Consider the following 19,978-nt stretch of genomic DNA (forward strand, 5'->3'; position numbering starts at 1 on the left):
GCTCGTCTCCCTCCCTTCCCCCTCCACACTGGCTCCCACCGTGGCAGCCCCTCTCCCCTGCGTCTTGCCCTGGCCCATGCACCCCACAAAGAAGGGAGTTGTAGTGAAAGAAGGGATGGAGTGAAGGCGGAGAGAAAGCAAACTCTGTCCTGCCAACACTGGAAGAGCCGGGGCCGTCCTGCTGCTGTCATCACCCGCTTCCTCTGGGCCACACCCCCCCTCCCTGGGCCCTGTGTGCCTTGAGCCTGTCCTTGCCCTCCTCGCTGCTCCTCTTCCTCTCACCTCAGCTGGGCACCCAGAGCTGCCCATCCTGTCCTGCTCCCTCGGGTCCCCTCCAGCTTCTTCCTTGGGCTGAGTGAGCATCCCTAATGGCTTAGAAGGTGAAGAGGCATGTAACTCTAGAACCCCAGTTAGAAACTTATAAAAACCCCCTTTTTTATGTAAAAATGTTATTATATGTGTAGGTTATGTCTATAGCATAGTTCATCCTCAATGTCAGATATATTATGCCTTAACCGTTAGGATCTGGTTACCTAATCGCACGTGTAACATAGTTGCTCTAAGAAAAAAAAGCATGTCAAACTTCAGAAAACTTTCTTGTAGCATACCTTACTCCTGATTGGCTTTCCCTCCTTTATCATTGACCATGTTCCCTGTATACTTAGTGGATAAGATTTTCTAGATTGATCATGTTCTCTGAGAGATAACATGCATGCGCGCGCACACACAAACACACACACACACACACACACACAAATACAAAGGTCTGTACAGAAGGTATCCAGACATGTAATATGAAAAATAGAGACACTTATTGAAGAAGCTACAAAAAATACTGTACACAGGACAATGATGCCTCAGTCCCCCACAAAGTAGACGCCTTGGGACCTCACACAGTTCTCTCAATTGCCATTAGCTACCCCGTTGTATTTTCCTGAATCTCATCAATGGTCTGAAATTTCTTCTTTTTCAAAGATGATTTTAGTTTTGGGAAAAGCCAGAAGTAGCAGGGCACCAAATCAGCTGTAGGAGGCTGAGTCAAAAAACTCCACACGCCATTTGATGAGTGAGCATGTGCATCATCGTGATGAAGCTGCCAATCACAAGTTGCCCAAAGCTGTGGCCTTCTGAATCATCTAAATAGTTTCTGTGTAGGAATGCTCGAACTTAACACAAAATTTGATGCAGATACATTGCTCTTCTTGCTCAGTCATTTTGACACTACACTTGATCTTAGCCAAAAAGCTGAGAAACAGTTGCTCATTTTGAATGCAATGGCCACACAGTACACATGCTCACTCAATAACATCTACTGCCCCCACTGACTAAGTACAGTGAAGTCATCATTGTTCATATGTGCACATTCCAGTCCACTCTCCTTGGCTGCTAGGTTACATCAATGTCATGTAAACTGCCCTCATTGTATTAACAATGGCTGGATTTTTTTCAGGAAAGACTCTATGTACATATATACGTGAATAAAATTTCCTCAACAAACCGAGTTTAACCAGATAGGTAAAACAGCAACTTTAAAACCCTGTATAGTTCATGACATGAAGGCAGTCTCTATTTTTATTTATTTTACAAAATATCCTTATGTTCCAATGTTCCAAACAAATAGTAAAAAACAAACAAACAAACACCAAAACCAAAAACCTAAGTTTTAATTTAAAATTCAGTACTGTAGATAGTGATCTCTGACCAAGCTGGCAATAAGGAAGCTAGAACAATTATGGCTAGTGTGGGACAGTGTAGTGCTCCTCTTTGTTTACCTGCTTTTCAGCCTACAAAACACTACATGCTAAAATTCACTTCTCATTTCCCTCTTCTATTTTCTCCTTTGTGCATGTTAAAAACAGCGGGTCACAGAAAGTCGAGAGACCCAAATGACTATTGAAGAGAGAAAGCACCTCATTACTGTGAGAGAGGAAGCCTGGAAGACCAAAGGCAAAGGAGCAGCTAACGACTCCACCCAGTTCACGGTGGCCGGGAGAATGGTGAAGAAAGGTCAGAGTGCACACGTTTGTACACGTGTGCGTGTGTGTGCACACACGCCATCGCCCATGGAGGGGAGGGGGCCTGTGACAGCTTGATTACAACAGTCATGCCATGTTTTTCAATCTCACTGAAGTTGTGTGAATGGTTTTGGGTAGGTTTTCTGAGATATTCCTGCCGAGAGCCTTTTTTTCTACAGACCATCGTCTTCAATGTAAAGAGCATAATTCAATGAGTCACATTTCAAAACTTGGCCATTTGGAAATTGAGCACAGGTTTCAAAAGCAAATGTAAATCTTCTTACAAATCTTAGTTCTTTTCCATAATTGCTTTTAAATTATTTCCATTTCCTTGCCATCTGGCAGTCAGTTAACCCAAATCAGTCTTTCTCGAAAGAGAAGGAATTTCTCTCCTCTCCCTTGTAACGAAGTTTCTGGGTCCCTTTCCATCAAATCAGAGTTCTCTGGCTTACAAAGCTGGATTTCCAGGTATGTTTTAATAGATGTTTAAACAGCATCTCCAATGTAAGGAAGTGGGATTTCCCTGCAGACAGTCATTTCTCGGCATCTGAGCTCTTGGAACTGATCTGAAGCCTATATCCCAAGACAGGAAATTGAGGGATCACATAGTCAGTAAAGTCACCAGAGTGCTTTGAGCCTCCATATTCTGTAGGAAATGGTTAAAATTTGGGATCCCTTTGTCTCCTATGTGCAGACCTTCATTTTCTAAGCTCTTCCTTAAAAACAAATTTTCTTACTTACTGATAAAGGTTTTCACATTCAAAATTAATTTATACTGTCATCAGCTCTTTAGGTTTATCTTTCCCTTCTCTTAAAATCTTTCAGGATCCTCACTCATAAATAGTGTGTAACTCACTGTAGTCTCCTAATAAATGTTTGCAGAAGGAAGAGAGGGAAGGAGAACCCCTGAATTGTGATTAACTCAAATCTTGGTGGAAGAATCCTCTCTAATAAATCTTAACCTTGGAATTGTCAAAAGATAACAGCAGATAATTTACTCTCGCAGAATGAGGTAGCATTTGAGCATCTTCACCAAGTCACAGAACTGTATAATCATGTTAAACTACTTTAGCATGAGCCCTATCCTGTGTTCACAAAAGCAGCTCCTTGAAGCCCACACTGGTCGAAAAGAACTTCAAGCTGAGAACTTGAAACAGAGCTCAGATCCCCCAACCTCTAGCCTGGACTTTTATCCTGATGACTTCTTTATTTTGTCTTCTTTTTTCCTCTTCCATCTTAAAAATCACAATTTATCTGTACATAAGCCTTTACTATAAAACCCCACTGCCCTCATCCACAGCAATGTCAGAGGAAGAAGGAGGTTTGCTCTTATGCTGGCTTGGAGAGCAAGGTCCAAGAATTCCTCTGTCTTATGGGGTGAGCTTGCATTCACATTTTCCTGAATAAATCAGGAATATTTATTTAACAGTTGCTGTATAGCTTGTTCAGGAAATAATTTTCATATACATTTTGCAGCCACAAGTTACTGCACGTCAGTGAATTGCCAAGAGGCCTGCTGTACCCTCATTTTTATTCTCTCACAAAGAAAGCTCTACTCTCTCCTAGCCTCATTAAAACTTTCTCGATATTCCTAGAGTCTCTGTAACAATTCGTGCTCCGAAAGATTTCGGTGGTCTTCCAGTATTCTCCTGGAAGAAGAGTACTCAAAGTGTGCCCTTGAACAAGAGTGGGTCACTGGCTACTGCATGTAGAAGTCATTAAAAAGAGGTGTGGGGAATGCTTTGTTTTAACATTGGGTAAATTCAATCTCTTTGCCCTCCTTCACTGTAGAAAAATTCCTATTTCTAGCTGGGAAGGAGATGGCCCACCTCCAAGACCTGTCCTGCACGCTGCTGCCTGAACGGGCAGCAGGGGGCGCCCTGGCAGTACCGAGCGCCAGGCTTCCTGATGGCTTTGAGTCAGGCCTGTTTATTAGCTTCAGAGTTAACGACCTCTGTGCTAATGAACCTTTCCATCCCTTTTATGCATCCTTTTAGTAGGTAATGATTTACCTCCCCAGCCTGTGATACCAAATTTCACCTAATTTTATTATCTTTCAAGAAAATTTACTTTCTCATTGATGTAAACCCTTTGCAACTGCAAAAATTGAGATAAATTTTGAAAATTTTACTGTCATCATTAAGTAAAAATATATATGTCTTGCGGACTTCTAGACTATCACCTAAACCTTAAGTTTTAAACTGTATTTCAGGATTTTTCCTTAAAATTTTATGCTATATTACATCTTCCTCTAGTTCACAGGAGGAAGGAGCAGAGCAACTCATTTATTTATTTTTCCTTGTAAGTGATAGTGACATCTTCAGATGTTGTTCTTTGAGCATCTAAGGATTTCACATTTATTACAAATGAATATGAAGAACATTAACACCTCCTGTTGTTCCTTGTAAATGTATTTATTATTTCCCTTTCCAAATGCTTGTACTTAAGTTGGGAGGGGAAATATTGATTTGTTTTTATTAAAATTTCATGTTCCAATTAGATATCTTCTTTAAGCTGGAATTACTGTCTTTCTCTTTCCTATGTCCCTTACCATTTTTCCTTTTAAAGATTTCCCACCTGCTTCTTGGTAAGTACACGAGAAAGCATATCCCTGATTCCTAGCCACACCCGAGAGAGAGAGGCCCTCCCAAAGAACACAGATCAATTTAAATGTATGCTCTTCCACATCTTTATTCTAAAAGGTTAGCACTTTTGAGGTATTGTTCAATGGGACCACATTCCTGAGTGATACCCCCAAAGGCTATGCTGTCCCTACCTCACCTTGGACTGGAAGGAAACTCAGAGCCGGGAGCCGCTTGCCAGCCACCACACGGCCCGTTCTTATCTTCCTTGGTGGGAGCCAGTGCAAATGACTTTCTCTTCAGCTGCGTCCACCACCACAAAGGGCCTTCGAAACTCACATTCCATTTGTTTAAGGATATTCCGATAGCCTGTTGTATTTTCTTATTCCATCTGCGTGCTATGGACATATTTCCCCCACACATCCTCATTGTTCTTTTTGGAATGGGAGCTTATCAGCTATTGCAGTCCTTAGAAACTACCAAATTCTATCTACATTTGTAGTTGTCCTACATAGTCACAGTACTTGCCAAATGTACCTGTGTATACACATGTGTGCTTGTGTGTAAATTCTATACATTATAAAATCTACATTAGAGATAAGAGAGATCCAGCAGGGTCCAGGATGTGTCCAGAAATGACTCTGAGATATTAAACAGCTCCCTTGTGTGCTCCTCAGGTTTGGCATCACCTAGTGCCATAACGCCAACAGCGTCGCCAATATGCAGTAAGACAAGGGGTACAACACCCATTTCCAAACCCCTGGAAGGTAAGTCACTGAGACACCTGATACGCCAGTGGCTCTGTGATCAGAAGAGTCCTCAGTTGTACTCTCATTGATGGTTTCTACCTGCCTAGATATCGAAGCCAGACCAGACATGCAGTTAGAATCGGACCTGAAGTTGGACAGGCTGGAAACCTTCCTGAGAAGGCTGAATAACAAAGGTACATGCCAGCAGCCAGAGGGAAGCTTTGGTTTATATACCTGTAGCACACTGCGATTCGGATTTCAGTGAGTAGCCAAGGAAGCCGAAAAAGAACCTGCTCCTCTCAGAATCTCTGACTCCCAATCGTGATGGCCTTCTCCTCAGCTAAATTGTCTTCTTTCTATATGACTGCACTGATTTATACTGTAAGCAGTATCTTTGTTGTTATCTTTTAAAAAAGGAAGTTACTGGTCCAGTCTGATTGTACTACCAAGCTCTGATCCATTAGATAATGTACTAAATTGGGGACCCCCAATAGCATTTTTCCTTAAATCTAAATCCTTGGGATGTCAACCCAGCAGAATCGTGGTTTAATTTTGCTTTTAACCCTGAAAGCAGATTATTATACTTACACAACATCTACATGATCTTGGGCCTGATGAAATTTAAAATGGATATGTCGATTTCCAATAAGGTAGCAGGTGATAGAATCAGAAGTGATTTCTGAAAGAAAATTCTAGTAAATGTATGCTGAAATATCTCAGTACAAAAGTCAATGGAGTATACAAGATAAAAGAATAATATGCAGCAATACCCTTATCTCTTAATTAAAATTATCAGTACTTGAAACTTATCAAATGCTAAACTTTGCAAGTCCCTACCATTGACACTGACCCCAAATAAGCTGGAAATAATTCAAAAAACCCCTTTAAACCAGAAATATAAGAGTAATAAGATAACTAACTTGGCAAGGCAAGCAGTGCAAACAATTCAAAGCTTATTACATATATGTAACAGTGATCTAGCCCAGGGGTCTAATCCAGCGCACCACCAGTTTTTGTAAATAAAGTTTTATTGGAAAACAGTCATGCCCTCCTGTTAAGGTGCTGTCAATAGCTACTTTTGCACTACTGCAGCAGAGTTGAGTAGTTATAACAACAGGCCATCTAGATTCCCACACAAAGCCCAAAATGTTTACTCATGGTTCTTTGCAGAAAAAGACTTTGCTGAACCCTGATCTTGAACGAGGCTGAGGCTACTTCTGTTTCAAGTAGCAAAAGGAACTTAGTGGGCTTCTGTGCCTCAAGACCAGCCTTGCTTTCTCCTAGCACATCCTGGCACAAGCTGTGTTCATAATGGAAGTCCTTTCATGAGAAGGCAAGGCAGGCCTTTGAAGCATCCACAGTACCCTGGATGTCCCTGTAATGATATATGAAAGTATGTTCAGTTTAGTAACAGAGGAGAAGAGATTGGAGAGTTCTGTTCTAACGTTACAAAATAATAGAGTTCAGGGTGAGCTTCCATCTGTTCAACTTAGGGAGAAAATAATTGTTAAAGTATTGCGAGGTACAGTCGGAATAATGTTTTTACAAAAGTTTATGTCATTTATTTGCTTGTTTATTAATAGTAGGTGGGATGCAAGAAACTGTACTCACTGTCACCGGCAAATCTGTGAAGGAGGTGATGAAGTTGGACGATGACGAAACCTTTGCCAAATTTTACCGCAGCATGGACGAGACTGTGCCAAGGAGTCCTGTGGAGCTGGAAGAAGACTTTGATGTTATTTTCGACCCTTATGTTCCCAAGTAAGTTACTGCAAATCCATGTTTCACCCACTGAGAATGGACTCCCTCATCGGCCTCCACCCAACATTTTCATGAGGATCTTCTCTCTCTGTTACACACCTGTGACAGAGCTTCATGGCAGCCAACTTATTACAGTAGCCTCTCCTCATCCATGGGGGATACATTCCAAGACCCCAGTGGATGCCTGAAACCATGGATAGTACCAAGGTCTTCATACACTATGTTTTTTCTTTTCTTTTTAAAACAATTTTTAATTGTATTTTTTCCATTACCATTTAACCCCCATATGCCCCCCTCCCTCCTGCAATCAGCACACATTGTCCATGTCTGTGAGTCTTTTACTATGTTTTTTCTTTTGCTACATACATACCATTTCACTTAAAGGGAGCACTGTAAGGCTTCTCTCTGGCATATCTGAATCACCAGCATCACTACTCTGGTTCTTTGGGGCCATTAAGTAAAGTAAGGGTGACTTGAACACAAGCCCTGTGACACTGTGACTGTCAATCTGATAACCGAGATGGCTACTCCAAGATGGCTAGTAAGTGACAAATGGGCGAGGAGCATCTACAAGGTTGGGTGAGTCACAGGACGAAGCAGAATGGCAGCAAGTTCCATCCTGCTATTCAGAATGACTGTGCACAATTTAAAACTTATGAATTGGTCATTTCTGGAATTTTCCATTTAATGTTTTCATGCCATGGTTGACTGTGGCTCACTGAAATCATAGAAATTGAAACCGTGGATAAGAGGAGGCTACTGTATTCTCGGAGCCAGCCACACAGTGCTGTGGGTGGATAAAACACGCATGCCCCAGAACAGGTGTGCGTTCAGGCAGAAAGTCTTACCTACACCCCATGTGCCACAGATGTTTGTTCCTAAAATGCCACACAGATTTTTCACATAACTCCATCATTATTTTGCATATTTTTAGACTAACACCCTTTAACAGACATTTCTATACTTGTCTTTTATTTGACATACCAAATTCTTATTCATGACTTTAAAAAAATATTTGGATCACATGGGCTCAAATTAATACAACTAACAAGAAAATCAGTAAAGCATGTTACATAACTTACAGTAATTTATTAAATCAGTAGATCTGAGGGTTTTCTCAATGATGTCCAAGGGTCTGGCTTCACACAGGAATGTGACTAAACCAGCTAAGAAAAGTGATCATAGTTTATGATACCTTCCTTTGCAAGCACCAGAAATAAATCCAAGTCAAGCTGACATTAGTGAAAGAAAGTTGTGGGGGGATTTAGAGGTTCACTCACTGAAAAGGGTAGGCTTGAACTCAGGGCCTTGGAGGATACTCAGGATGTGGTCTCTCACTCGCCTGTGTCCAGGCTGTGACCATGTCGGGGGAGATGGCCACGCCTAGCTCTGGATTTTTAGCCGCTTACTTAGCCACTCCAGCACAGGCAGCTTCTCTTCCCAGAAGTCACAGGATTAATGTTCTTGGGTCTGAGTCCATCCCTAGAGCAATCATTGTGGCCAAGGGGATGGGAGATGGTGATTGGCCGGAGCTGGTGTCTGGATCCCCTCCTGAGCCAGGATTGGAGGCAAGGGATAAAGTGAGGTACTCTTAACAGAAGCAGGGAAGATGCGCTGGACTGGCTCAACCCACAGCTCTGGACCACATTTATCTATTTCCTATAAATTGATCAGAGTGCCAGTTCCTTCCTTGACTGTGTAGTTATCATAAATTTTTCCTTAAGTCACTCCTGATAGACTTTTTTGTATGTTTCAATATGATTCTTTTCTCAATTTACTACCTTAAGAAAAGTAACAATTTGCTATTTTCCATATTTAAATAATATTTTGGGTATTTGCATACATGGTTATTTAAAGCCATTTCCCAAATGTCATTGCTTAAATCATTATATATAATTTAAATATGTATGTATGTTTACACACACACACACACACACACACACACTATTATATATAAAGAAAACTTGCACAGAAACCTGAGCAGTTGAAAGTTGAGAGAAGGAGCTGGAATCTGTTGGGAAGTCATGTGACTGATTCCACCCACCTCACCGAGTCTGGTTTTCTGCCCCAGAGAGTTGTGTGAGTGTGTAACAGTCATAGCTGGTTTTGTGAACCTCTTCTATTTCAATCTCTTCGTCAAAATAGTGCTTATTTTTCAGAGGGGGGCAATGGATTGCAAGGAGACGCATTATGAAAGTTCGTGAGGGAACTGATACATTATTGTGTAAAGAGAAAGGTTAGATAGTCTGGCAGAATGAGGGTGACATGGAGAATCAGCAGTTGGCTATAATACTGAAGGGCTTGTTTGTAACAGAGGAAGCATATGTGGGTATCATTCCAACGGGGAGAATTGGAACAGGTGTGTGGGTGTGATAGGGTCAGGGAAGAACGTCCTACCTGGGTTTGTCTGGGCTCTTGAACTACATGACTTTCTCCTTGAATTTCCCTTCTATCCCCAAGACTCTGTGATGTCCAGTCAGGAGAGTGGCAGGTGGGAGGAAGAGTTCTAAGATTTATAATGAAATCAGGGGATCAAACTGTGGAACTCATTGCTTCAGGTCAGAGACCCTCAGTAAACCAGGAGTGGGTGATACCCCAGACAGAGGCCACAGCTCTGCTTTGCTCTGCAGGTTGACATCTTCAGTGGCTGAGCACAAGCGCGCAGTCAGGCCCAAGCGCCGGGTTCAGGCTTCCAAAAACCCCCTGAAAATGCTGGCAGCAAGAGATGACCTCCTCCAGGAATACACAGAGCAAAGACTCAACGTCGCCTTCATGGAGTCAAAGCGGATGAAAGTAGAGAAGAGTGAGTATTTGGAACTGCCGCCCTGCTTCTGTGCTTGGGAACTGGTGATGCAGTGACTTTAATCCTCCTTTTTCTGCCTTGCAAAGGCCACTAATAGTGCTCATAGGACATGCGTTAAATAAATATGAGTAAGTGTGCACACATACACACACCCCCCTCCAGAAAATCTGCCTGGAATCTAAAGGCTTTTCACAGAAATTCTTCTAGCCTCAAGCATCTGTTAGTTGGAAAATGCAAATTACCCTGATTTGCTGCATTTTCTTTTAAGAAGTTGGAGGAGAAGAATGTTTCTCCGCCTTGTAATTCAGCCCATTTTCAGCACAATAATTCACCACTAACTCTTATTCAAGAGGAAGTTATTTGATCTCTCAAGGGAAAATGTCCCAAATCACTGCTTTGCCTAATTCTCGATTTTTATATTATTAATTAATGCAAAAACCAGGGCTCTGCCAATTGTTTTGGATGGGACCCTCAGGCTCCTGGAAGTTGGGGTTGGGTTGGTGGAGTGGGGAGGTCAGGGCGGAGCAGGGAGAGGAGCATGAGGAGGTAGGCTCCCTGTGGGTGTCTGCCTCCTGGAGGCAAAGCTGCCCTGCTTTTACCTGTCCAGGAAGGTGGAGTTGCATAGTTTTGAAACAGAGGATTCCTTAGTGGGCGCAATGGCATACATAATCTTGCTGTTTTGAATATTCTTCCTATGATTTTTTCTTTTCCTGTACCATCCATAAACCTATTTCCTGAAGTTTTCCTTAGAATTATAGTATTTAGATGAAGTGATTGTTTTCGCAGTGTGACTGGTTTACTGAAAAAGTATATTTCAAAATCACTATGCCACTTGAATTGTCAAGGTGTGTTATATTTCTTCAGTGCTAGAACCTAATCCCCCAAAAAATCATTTTTCTGAACTTCTCTCCAACATATACATTTTTAAAAAACAATGAATTGGAGAAATAAAGGTTTATTGGAACAAGTTTTACATACTTTTTTGCCACGTCCACTTTTGGGGGTGCACAGAATGCCTCTGGTGACTGGCACATAGATGACTGCTGGTGCACGCCGGAGACTCAGCATCTTCTTATTACAGCCTTACACTGAGAGCAGAGAGCGGAGGACCTCAAGACATCAGCAACTTGTTTGCTTTGCCTCCTGAAAAAGATTAGAAGTAAACCATCCCTTGTGGAATGCCTGCTTTTCTACTTTTGATAGAAATAAAGGCTTTTGGTGAAAGACACCTAACAAGTCTTCCTTAAGAATGCATTTTCAACATCTCAGCATTGTTAGGAATTGTGACAGCTTTGAGTGGAATTGCAACAAATGAGTCTGGCTCCTGATTTTATACTAACATAGCTGTACCCCATTTTCACTCAAGTTTTGTCTCTACGTGGTGAGGTGTGACATTTGTCAAGAAGCAGTTTATACTTTACATGCAGTGTTGGAATTCTTAGTACAGTGGTTAGACACTGAACTGCACAGTTAATCAGACTTGAGTATGTGCTCCCCCTCTGCATTAACTTTAAAAGAAAAAGATAGTTCTGGTTGGTATGGCTCAGCTGGTTGGAGTGTCGTCCTGTAAACAGAAAGGTCACTGGTTCAATTCCCGGTCAGGTCACATGCCTTGGTTGTGAGTCCCATCCCGTCCCCAGTCGGGGCACATATGAGAGGCCACTGATCGATGTTTCTCTCTCACATTGATGTTTCTTGCCCTCTTGCTCTCCCTCCCTTACCCTCTCTCTAAAACTGATAAGCCTGTCTTCAGATATGGATAAAAAATAAAGAAAGATAGTCAGTTATGAATAATTTCTGATTGTAAACATTGTCATCTCGCCTGAACATCTTGCTTCTCCCTGTGTTTTTGTGTTTCTTTATTCCATCGCCCCAGTGTCCTCCAACTCCAACTTCTCAGAAGTCACCCTGGCAGGTTTAGCCAGTAAGGAGAACTTCAGCAACGTCAGCCTGCGGAGTGTCAACCTGACAGAACAGAACTCTAACAACAGCGCTGTGCCCTACAAGAAGCTGATGCTGCTGCAGATCAAAGGTATTTCAGAGCAGCAGAGAGGAGTTACACAGTGGCCAGGGGTTTCAGTTGGGCAGCATCAGGGGCCCTGACTGCCTTTAGCTGCCTGTCACAGGAGGGAACTCATACACTCTGAGGGCCTGCTGTGCACCAGGTGCTGAGCTACCTCCTCTCGGGTATTGTACACGCTGAGGCTTAAAGGGGTGAGTAATGTGCCTGAGGTCAGCCGCTTGAGCAGCATTGCCGATCTGAACCGAGGTCTCTCCCATTCAAGAAGCTCATCTGCAGCAGCTGCCTCCCCTTGCCCTGTGGCCTCCGCCATACACTGCCATGCAATGACCCAGGCCCCGTCAGTCGTCACAGTGTTCTCTCCACGCAGCTCCCCTCAGGGAGGCCAGGGGAGGCAGGCGCACCCTTGGAGGAAGAATCCAGGGGAAATGCAGCAGGTGAAGCAGACCAGACTTCCACTCCATCACCTTTTCTGTCCACAGCAAGGGACTGAGCTCTGGGCTGTCAGGACAGACTTGGCTGTGTCTGAGAGGCAACTGCTGGAGAGCCATCATCAGGAGAGGATGGATGAAATAGCCTGTCTGTCTGTGAGGATTTCCAGTGTGTTTCAGCATAACCACTGTCCTTCTCAGTGACAGGCTGAAACAGCCAACCTCTATGTAGTTTCCTAACCTGGAAACTATACCACCAATGTGACTGTAGGCAGATCCATCAGCAGTCACCTAGGAGAAGGTGTTGATTCCCCTCAGGACTCCCCTGTAGTTTCAAGCGAAGACTATTGAGGAAGCAGATGCAAAGGCGCAGCCTTGCTATGGCTGGCCATGGTCATTAAATGTAGGGTGTGGGCACGGTGGAGAGGAGGCCACTAGGAGATGAGGGAATGGGGGGAGGGAGCATGGGTGCCATCTTTCCTGCAGGAGGGAGCCCCAGCCGATGCATCCGTGTGCTGAAACAGGATGCCTGTCATGGGCCTAAGAACATGGCGACATGTGAGAAAGCATTGAAGGGAATGTAATAATCTGTGAGGCTGGCATTCTAAATCCCTCTCCACCCCTCCCAGTCATGGAAACTAGTATCAGTAGGCAAGACTCTTCAGAATTGAAAGGGAAACTTCAGATGGGGTACTTCCTTGTCCTTCCTATGGCTGGGGGAGTTCTTTCCGCAAAGTCGGTGACTCTTTGTCTCGTGTTCAGGAAGAAGACATGTGCAGACCAGACTGGTTGAGCCTCGCGCCTCGTCACTCAACAGTGGGGACTGCTTCCTCCTGCTCTCCCCCCATCACTGTTTCCTGTGGGTAGGAGAGTTTGCAAATGTCATCGAAAAGGCAAAGGTTGGTATCTGGAAAAAAAGAATAGTTTAGCTAAGCATCTCCTTTATACACTAATAGAATGTTCTACCAGTTGCCATGTGATTACAAAGCTTCCTAAGTGCCTGATGCCCATTCGAGTGAGATGGGATAGACATTTCCCTGGGTGTCTCTGAAACAAGTTGTCATTAGGTACTTAAGTGTGACATTTTAAAGGGATTATGACCTATCACTCTAGGTTTTAAGTCCTTCCTTTGTTCTCACTCTTGTATAAGAAAGGAACTAGCACATCACTTCAAAGTTGCTTATCCCAGGTACCTATGAAATTCTTCTACAGACTTTGAATGAGGATCTCATGGGAGAAAGCCCAGAGAACAGGTAGTGTTTAAAATTCACATGATCTGTTGAATTTGAAGTTTGAGAACTGTGGTTCTAAAGAATTGATAACCTGGTTGTTCAGTTACATTTTCTTGACTGTGTTGAAAATACCCAACCACCAGTGTGTGAGGCTCCCTTGGCCACAGGTCTGCCTTTCAGACACTCACCATTTCTGGTCTTGGACCTCAGCGGGGGCCACCCTGGCTAGCCACAGGCTTGTCTCCCCAAGTAATTGCATCCCTTTCTTTTCTCAGGCCTCAGAACTTGCAACTTTAATTCAGACAAAGAGGGAACTTGGTTGTAGAGCTACTTATATCCAAACTATTGAAGAAGGAATTAATACACACACTCATGCAGCCAAAGATTTTTGGAAGCTTCTGGGTGGCCAAACCAGTTACCAATGTAAGAGTTTACTGTATTTCAGAGAATGACAAGACTCAAATATCTTTTCTTCTCCCCTAGTTCATTCTTCTAAGCCAGCCCCATTTCAGCGCCTAATGTGATACTCTCTTATTTTTCGTGTCCCAAAGCTGCTGGAGACCCAAAAGAAGACGAACTGTATGAAACAGCTATAATAGAAACAAATTGCACTTACCGTCTGATGGATGACAAGCTTGTTCCCGATGACGACTTCTGGGGGAAAATCCCGAAGTGCTCCCTTCTGCAGTCAAAAGAGGTACAGTGAGTGGGTGAAGCTCTCTGCACAGGGTGGCCCAATAAAATAGATAATAAAACGCCCCATAAATGCTAGTTGGTGACATCATAGACTGGGGGCACCTTTTGAAAAGACATTCATTTGTGATTTCAAACCCTTACTGCCATCTTAAGTACTAATACAGAATTTAGAATATTGTTCAAAGGAGGTTCAATAAATCATTGAAGGCTTTTTTCTATTTTAGGCAAAATGTGTGTATCAGTCTTATCTCTTGATTTTTGTATAAATATTAAATATTTTTCAGTCCTTAAGTTTCAAGACTAATAGATCCATATAATTTCTTTTATATGCCTTTTTTCTCTCACACCACTAAATATTTATTAAATACATATATTTCTAGTACCATTAACTATTCTAAGTGTTGAGAAAAAAAATGAAAGACACAAAATTTCATTGAATGGAAGAGTATCATAAAGAATGTAATCCGAAGCCAAGTTGATTGTATAATATATATGGGTATTTAAATTTTTAAAAATTCACAGAAAAAGAAATAATCAGAAACAATTGTAGACAGGAAGTGAAATTGAGCCTCGTTTAAAATTAAGTAGAATTTGGATTACTAGAAATGAAGGAAGAAATTATTCTAGGAAGAAAGGGTAGAACAAACCATGGGCACAGAAATAATGGATAGTGCCACACTTATGTATTCATTCAGCAAACCGTAAACCCCACTGTAAATGTAAGTAAGGTATGGTCTCTGCCCTTGAGGGCCTTGGAATTGTATAGAGGAGAGATGACATCCCTTGGTCCTCTGTGCCTCACAGGTATAAAGTGGCCTGTAAATGCTAAGTGAATGAATGAGTGAGTGAGTGAATGAATGAACGCAGGGAGAAAAGAAGGGAGGGAGGGAAGAGAAAGGAAGGTTGAGAGGAAGACATCCTTAACTCTTTGATGAATCAGAACTTTTAGGTGGTTTCAGTGTTCAGGGGAGGGATCATTAACTTGGGCATTTGGGACAATAAGACAGTATCCTACCCAGGGGTTAGAGGCTGCCTAGACATTGCCAGCTGGTCAGATCTTGTTATCTTTTCCTGTCTGTGTTGATTGCTCCATCCGGGTTTGTATCATTGCCCATTTGACTCACTGCCAGCAGGGACCCTGATTCAACTGGAGCTTGTCCTTGAAGTTAATAAATTCTTCTGTGCCATTCTCCCAGGTACTGGTGTTTGATTTTGGTAGTGAAGTTTACGTATGGCATGGCAAAGAAGTTACATTGGCACAACGGAAAATAGCATTTCAGCTGGCAAAGCACTTATGGAATGGAACCTTTGACTATGAGAACTGTGACATTAACCCACTGGATCCTGGAGAATGCAACCCGCTTATTCCCAGGTAGTGCTGTGACCTTGGATGACATTGTAGATCGAGCAGATCCCTCCGGGGCCCCAGTTCTTGCCCTGTCGTCTATTGTTGCTCTTCATAGGTTTTTGTTTTCATAAATGAGTGCAATGCAGTACCATGAATATTCACAAAAGAACATTTATGTGGCTTTCACCTAGCTAGTACAGGAATATGGATGTTGTCGTCTTCTGGAAGATGTGTGTTATATTTCATTTCTTGAGTGAACAAATTATTCTTACCTGCGGCATGCCAGGTGCTATTATGACAGGCCAAGAGCAAATGTTTTAAAAAATTGCATGTTGATCTCAAAAATTCCCAGGCTCTGGAATCCAGCCATTGATACAAAGATGCAAAAGCAACGTGTTTCCTTCTAACTCCTCACTTCCCCAGCATAGCCCGTGAATCCCAGAGTTTATCATTTATTTTGCAGTAGGTGATGTTTATGCCTTTCCTTGGAAGGAGGAGAGAAAATATGCCATTAAAATTATTGTTTTAATTTTAATATTTTATACAGTGTATTGGAGTTTTTAAACTAATTTTGGCAAATCATAAGGATATGCACAAACTCTAGTAAATATGATCAATCATCAGAAGAACAATTCTTTATGCAAAGGGATTGTTCTTTTTCTTAACAACCAGAGTAAAAGAAGTGTTTTTAAATTACGTTTGCCACATACTAGGTTAGAAATAGGTGTACCACCAGATAGCATAGAATATTAGGTATCATACAGCTGCATTTTAATGGTTTCCACTGAACTAGTATACAAATTTCAACTTTCCTACCTAGTTTCCTGTTTTAAAATCAAATTACTGATTTTTATTATTATCAAATAAAAACAATTAAAAATTTTGTCCATAGAGGTGAAATGTTTTCAAATTCTTTTTAGACAAGTGCCCTAATATTAGTACTGAAATAACCAGCATTTTACTGATGGAAGCTAAGGCTAAAAAAGATATTTTATTTGGTATAATAAATGAAAAAAATAATTCTGAAGCATAAAGTCCATATAAGGGACAATTCCTGCTTAGCAGTGACATTATCACAGATCTACAAGTAGATGTCTTCAACATCTCCCAGATCAGATTCAGCTGAGGAGTTTTCAAAAATGTACGTGCCAGGCCCAGCCTCAGAGAAGTGTTTTCAGCTCATGTGAGGTGAGGCTTATGTGCCAGTATGTCTTAAAAGCTCTCCAGAAATTTTAAGGTGCAGCCAAGATGAAGCATCCAGCACTTCTGAAGAAATAAGGAGGCTGAAACCACTGAGGTTCTATGACTTACCCCAGCTGGACCGTGCGTGTCGGGACAGGGACGGCACACTTGCCTCTGCTCCTGTCCCCACCCTCACACGGAGGCTGGCCTTCTCTTGTGTTCATGCAACCTCACAACTTAAAAGATACATTTCTAAAGCTGAAACCAAGGACATTTTCTACAGGTACCTTAGCAAGTCTACAGAGTCAAATGTATATAAAAGATAGTCATTCAGACATTTCTAGTGAAGACCACAGCCTTTTAAGGGAGTCCTGCATCTTCCATAGTTGCTGATACTCCCTTCCTTAAGACCCCCGGGAGCAGGAGGCAGCAGTATTTGTACCCTGTCTCAGTCTCCTTTGGCACAGGCAGGCTACTCATTGTGCATTAGCTGTGATACTAGAATTGACAACCAAGGATTTATTTTGAAGGATGAGAAATGCCTGCACCTTCTTCTCAGGGCTGGGCCCTCTAGAGCATGTATTTTCTCAGCTATATGGGCATACCTTGTTTTATTGTGCTTCACAGATAGTGAGTTTTTTTACACATTGAAAGCAGGACCCTCCCATAGCAAAAAACTAGCCTTGTTACTCTTGTGGTGGCCTGGAACCAACCTGCAGTGGCTCTGAGGTGTGCCTGGACCTTTTTCTCAGTCACCTTTGGTTTCAAGCACGGTTCACATTCTGAGGTCCTGAGGCAGGACCAGACCCCCAGCTTGGGCTGTGTCACTTCCTTCCTGCGTCCTTGTGCTCTCCCTGCCTATTGCTGAGTCCATGGGCCTAGAGATAAACATGCAAACATTTACTTCATGACACGTGAAAGTATGTTCAGGTTAGTAACAGGAGAATAGACTGGAGAGTTTTGTTCTAACATGACTTGATAGAGTTTAGGGTGAACTCTCATCTGTTCAACTTGACAGAAACTTGGAGAGCACAAAGGGGCCTGAAGGGGGCAAGGAAGACACTCACGAGACCCCTGCCTCCCCCACTCCCAGCCTAGCACGCCACCCCCAGGCTATCCCAAATGCAAGAATTTGCTAGAATACAAGAAAAATCAGTCCTGACATGGTTCGCTTGTCAGTTCCATGGACACAAAGCTTTACAAGGCTTCAGGCTAAAATAATAAAATGTCACTTAATTGGTAAAGTAAGTAAGAATAAACCATTCATTCTGTATACTACTTGTGTATTCTGAGGCCTTTTTCCAATACCACATGTGTTTATTTTCTGTTTCTTTCCTTTGTTCTATCATGGCTTAATCTTGGTTCTTTTCCTGTCTGCACCCCCACCCACCCATCTGCAGAAAAGGACAGGGGCGGCCTGATTGGGCAATATTTGGGAGACTTACAGAACACAATGAGACTATTTTGTTCAAAGAGAAATTTCTCGATTGGACCGAACTGAAGAGACCTAATGAGAAAAACGCCAGTGAACTCATCCAGCAGAAGGTATTCCGAGTAGCCGGGCCTCAGACCTCAGGGCTTGGTTTGGGTCCCAACAAAAGAGACCTGAACTCTAAAAGCCCTTCCGGGGTTTACTAGTAGTCCAGCAAACCAGTTTCCAATTATATTCCAACCCTAAGAGTGAAAATAGTTCCCTTTGGGTTTATGGGCATCCTGTTCACTATGGTGGGGTGGGTATTCAGGCCTCTGAAGTCTTTCCCATAAATGCGGTCTCTCCCTAATGCAGTCCAACGCCCTTGGAGTGTGAAAGCTCTGCTCTAACGCTGTCCCACTAACAGCGAAACAGCACGGTGAGAAGAAACGGCTGGAGAAACAGGGAACCAAACAGGCGCTTTTATGTTTCTTTGTAGGAGGATCCTAGGGCCGAAGTCAAGCCGTACGATGTGACCCGGATGGTGCCAGTGCCCCAGACGACAGCTGGCACTGTGCTGGACGGGGTGAACGTGGGCCGTGGCTATGGCCTGGTGGAGGGGGACGACAGGAGGCAGTTTGAGATAGCCAGCGTCTCTGTGGACGTCTGGCATATCCTTGAATTCGACTACAGCAGGCTCCCCAAACAGAGCATTGGGCAGTTCCATGAAGGGGACGCCTATGTGGTCAAGTGGAAGTACATGGTGAGCACTGCAGGTTAGTGACTCACGTTTTCTTCACACTGAGCCGGGCCCAGCCCCAGTTTTGAGGCTGGCACCGCAGGGCTGCTGGAGCCGGGCTCCCTGGGCGCCCCCTCACCCTGGCTGTGGGGGGGCAGTTGCACTGGCATACTCGTTTGCTTTGAGAACCACTTAGGAAACCTACAGGTGAACTCCTAGCAACCCAGTATTGCTAATGTCTGGGATGTGACCTCATAGAAATTAAACTCACATGTTAAGTTTTCTCCAGGACCCTCATTCCCCTCCTTACCCTATCCCCAGATGTTTTCTAGGAAAGTGGCAATTTGCCTCCAGATGATACTTGCCATGTGGCTGGATGCTGTTTAAATTAAAGTCGTTAAGTAAAGCATATCTGAATGATTTAGAACTGAAACCAAATGGTGTAGTAACATTACTGCAAATACATGCACGAAAAAATGTATTAAAAGTGAAAGAAGCTATTCCCTATGAGGCTGAGAACCCAGCAGCGCTTTGTAAATCTGGTAGAATAAATACATAGCCAAGCTCCTAATAGCCCCATCAGAGAAATACTCTTTCTAGCAAAACACTCAGCTGTGTGCTTTGCAGCAGGGACAAAAAGCAAGGACAGCGAGTGAACTTTGGAGAGAGAATCCCTTTTCTTTGCCAAAAAATAGCCGTTATCCATGCTATGCACAGTGTCCATCACCCCAACCCATTTAGCAGAGAGTGTATGTCACAGCTCTGCAAACTGGAGATCCATCTCCAAAAGACTTGATTCACCTCCTGACAGTCCCCTTGCCCTCCAGGTGGTTTGCTGATCAAACACCTGCAGACTTAGAACCATTTGATTTCCTTCCTAATTTATCAAAAATAAATCCTTTAATCAACTGGACAGCATTTACTGTGCATTAGAGACTTTTTATCAGAAGCAAGTAAATATTTCAGATCCGGCCTTCATGAAGCACATGATGTACATGACAATGAGGCA

The 19,978-nt window shown here is 42.9% G+C and overlaps 1 protein-coding gene across 16 annotated transcripts in view; it reads left to right on the top strand.

Moving 5' to 3' along the window:
• SVIL (supervillin) overlaps window positions 1-19,978 on the top strand; it is a 215,740-nt gene that overhangs the window by 178,562 nt on the left and 17,200 nt on the right. For 15 of the 16 annotated variants that reach the window (XM_054592170.1, XM_054592180.1, XM_054592174.1 and 12 more), the window contains 12 exons: window positions 1,860-2,007; window positions 5,275-5,364; window positions 5,454-5,540; window positions 6,930-7,107; window positions 9,738-9,910; window positions 11,787-11,942; window positions 13,124-13,260; window positions 13,869-14,016; window positions 14,145-14,290; window positions 15,486-15,661; window positions 18,220-18,364; window positions 18,730-19,006. In XM_054592170.1, coding sequence (XP_054448145.1) covers window positions 1,860-2,007; window positions 5,275-5,364; window positions 5,454-5,540; window positions 6,930-7,107; window positions 9,738-9,910; window positions 11,787-11,942; window positions 13,124-13,260; window positions 13,869-14,016; window positions 14,145-14,290; window positions 15,486-15,661; window positions 18,220-18,364; window positions 18,730-19,006 — 1,861 coding nt within the window. The remainder of the gene's footprint in view (window positions 1-1,859; window positions 2,008-5,274; window positions 5,365-5,453; window positions 5,541-6,929; window positions 7,108-9,737; window positions 9,911-11,786; window positions 11,943-13,123; window positions 13,261-13,868; window positions 14,017-14,144; window positions 14,291-15,485; window positions 15,662-18,219; window positions 18,365-18,729; window positions 19,007-19,978) is intronic. The other variant, XM_054592138.1, reaches the window with a different exon arrangement.

Source organism: Pteronotus mesoamericanus, unplaced genomic scaffold (genome assembly GCF_021234165.1).
Source record: "Pteronotus mesoamericanus isolate MK-2021 breed Mesoamerican mustached bat unplaced genomic scaffold, CSHL_Meso_final contig_130, whole genome shotgun sequence".
In the NCBI taxonomy this organism is placed as follows: Eukaryota; Metazoa; Chordata; class Mammalia; order Chiroptera; family Mormoopidae; genus Pteronotus; species Pteronotus mesoamericanus.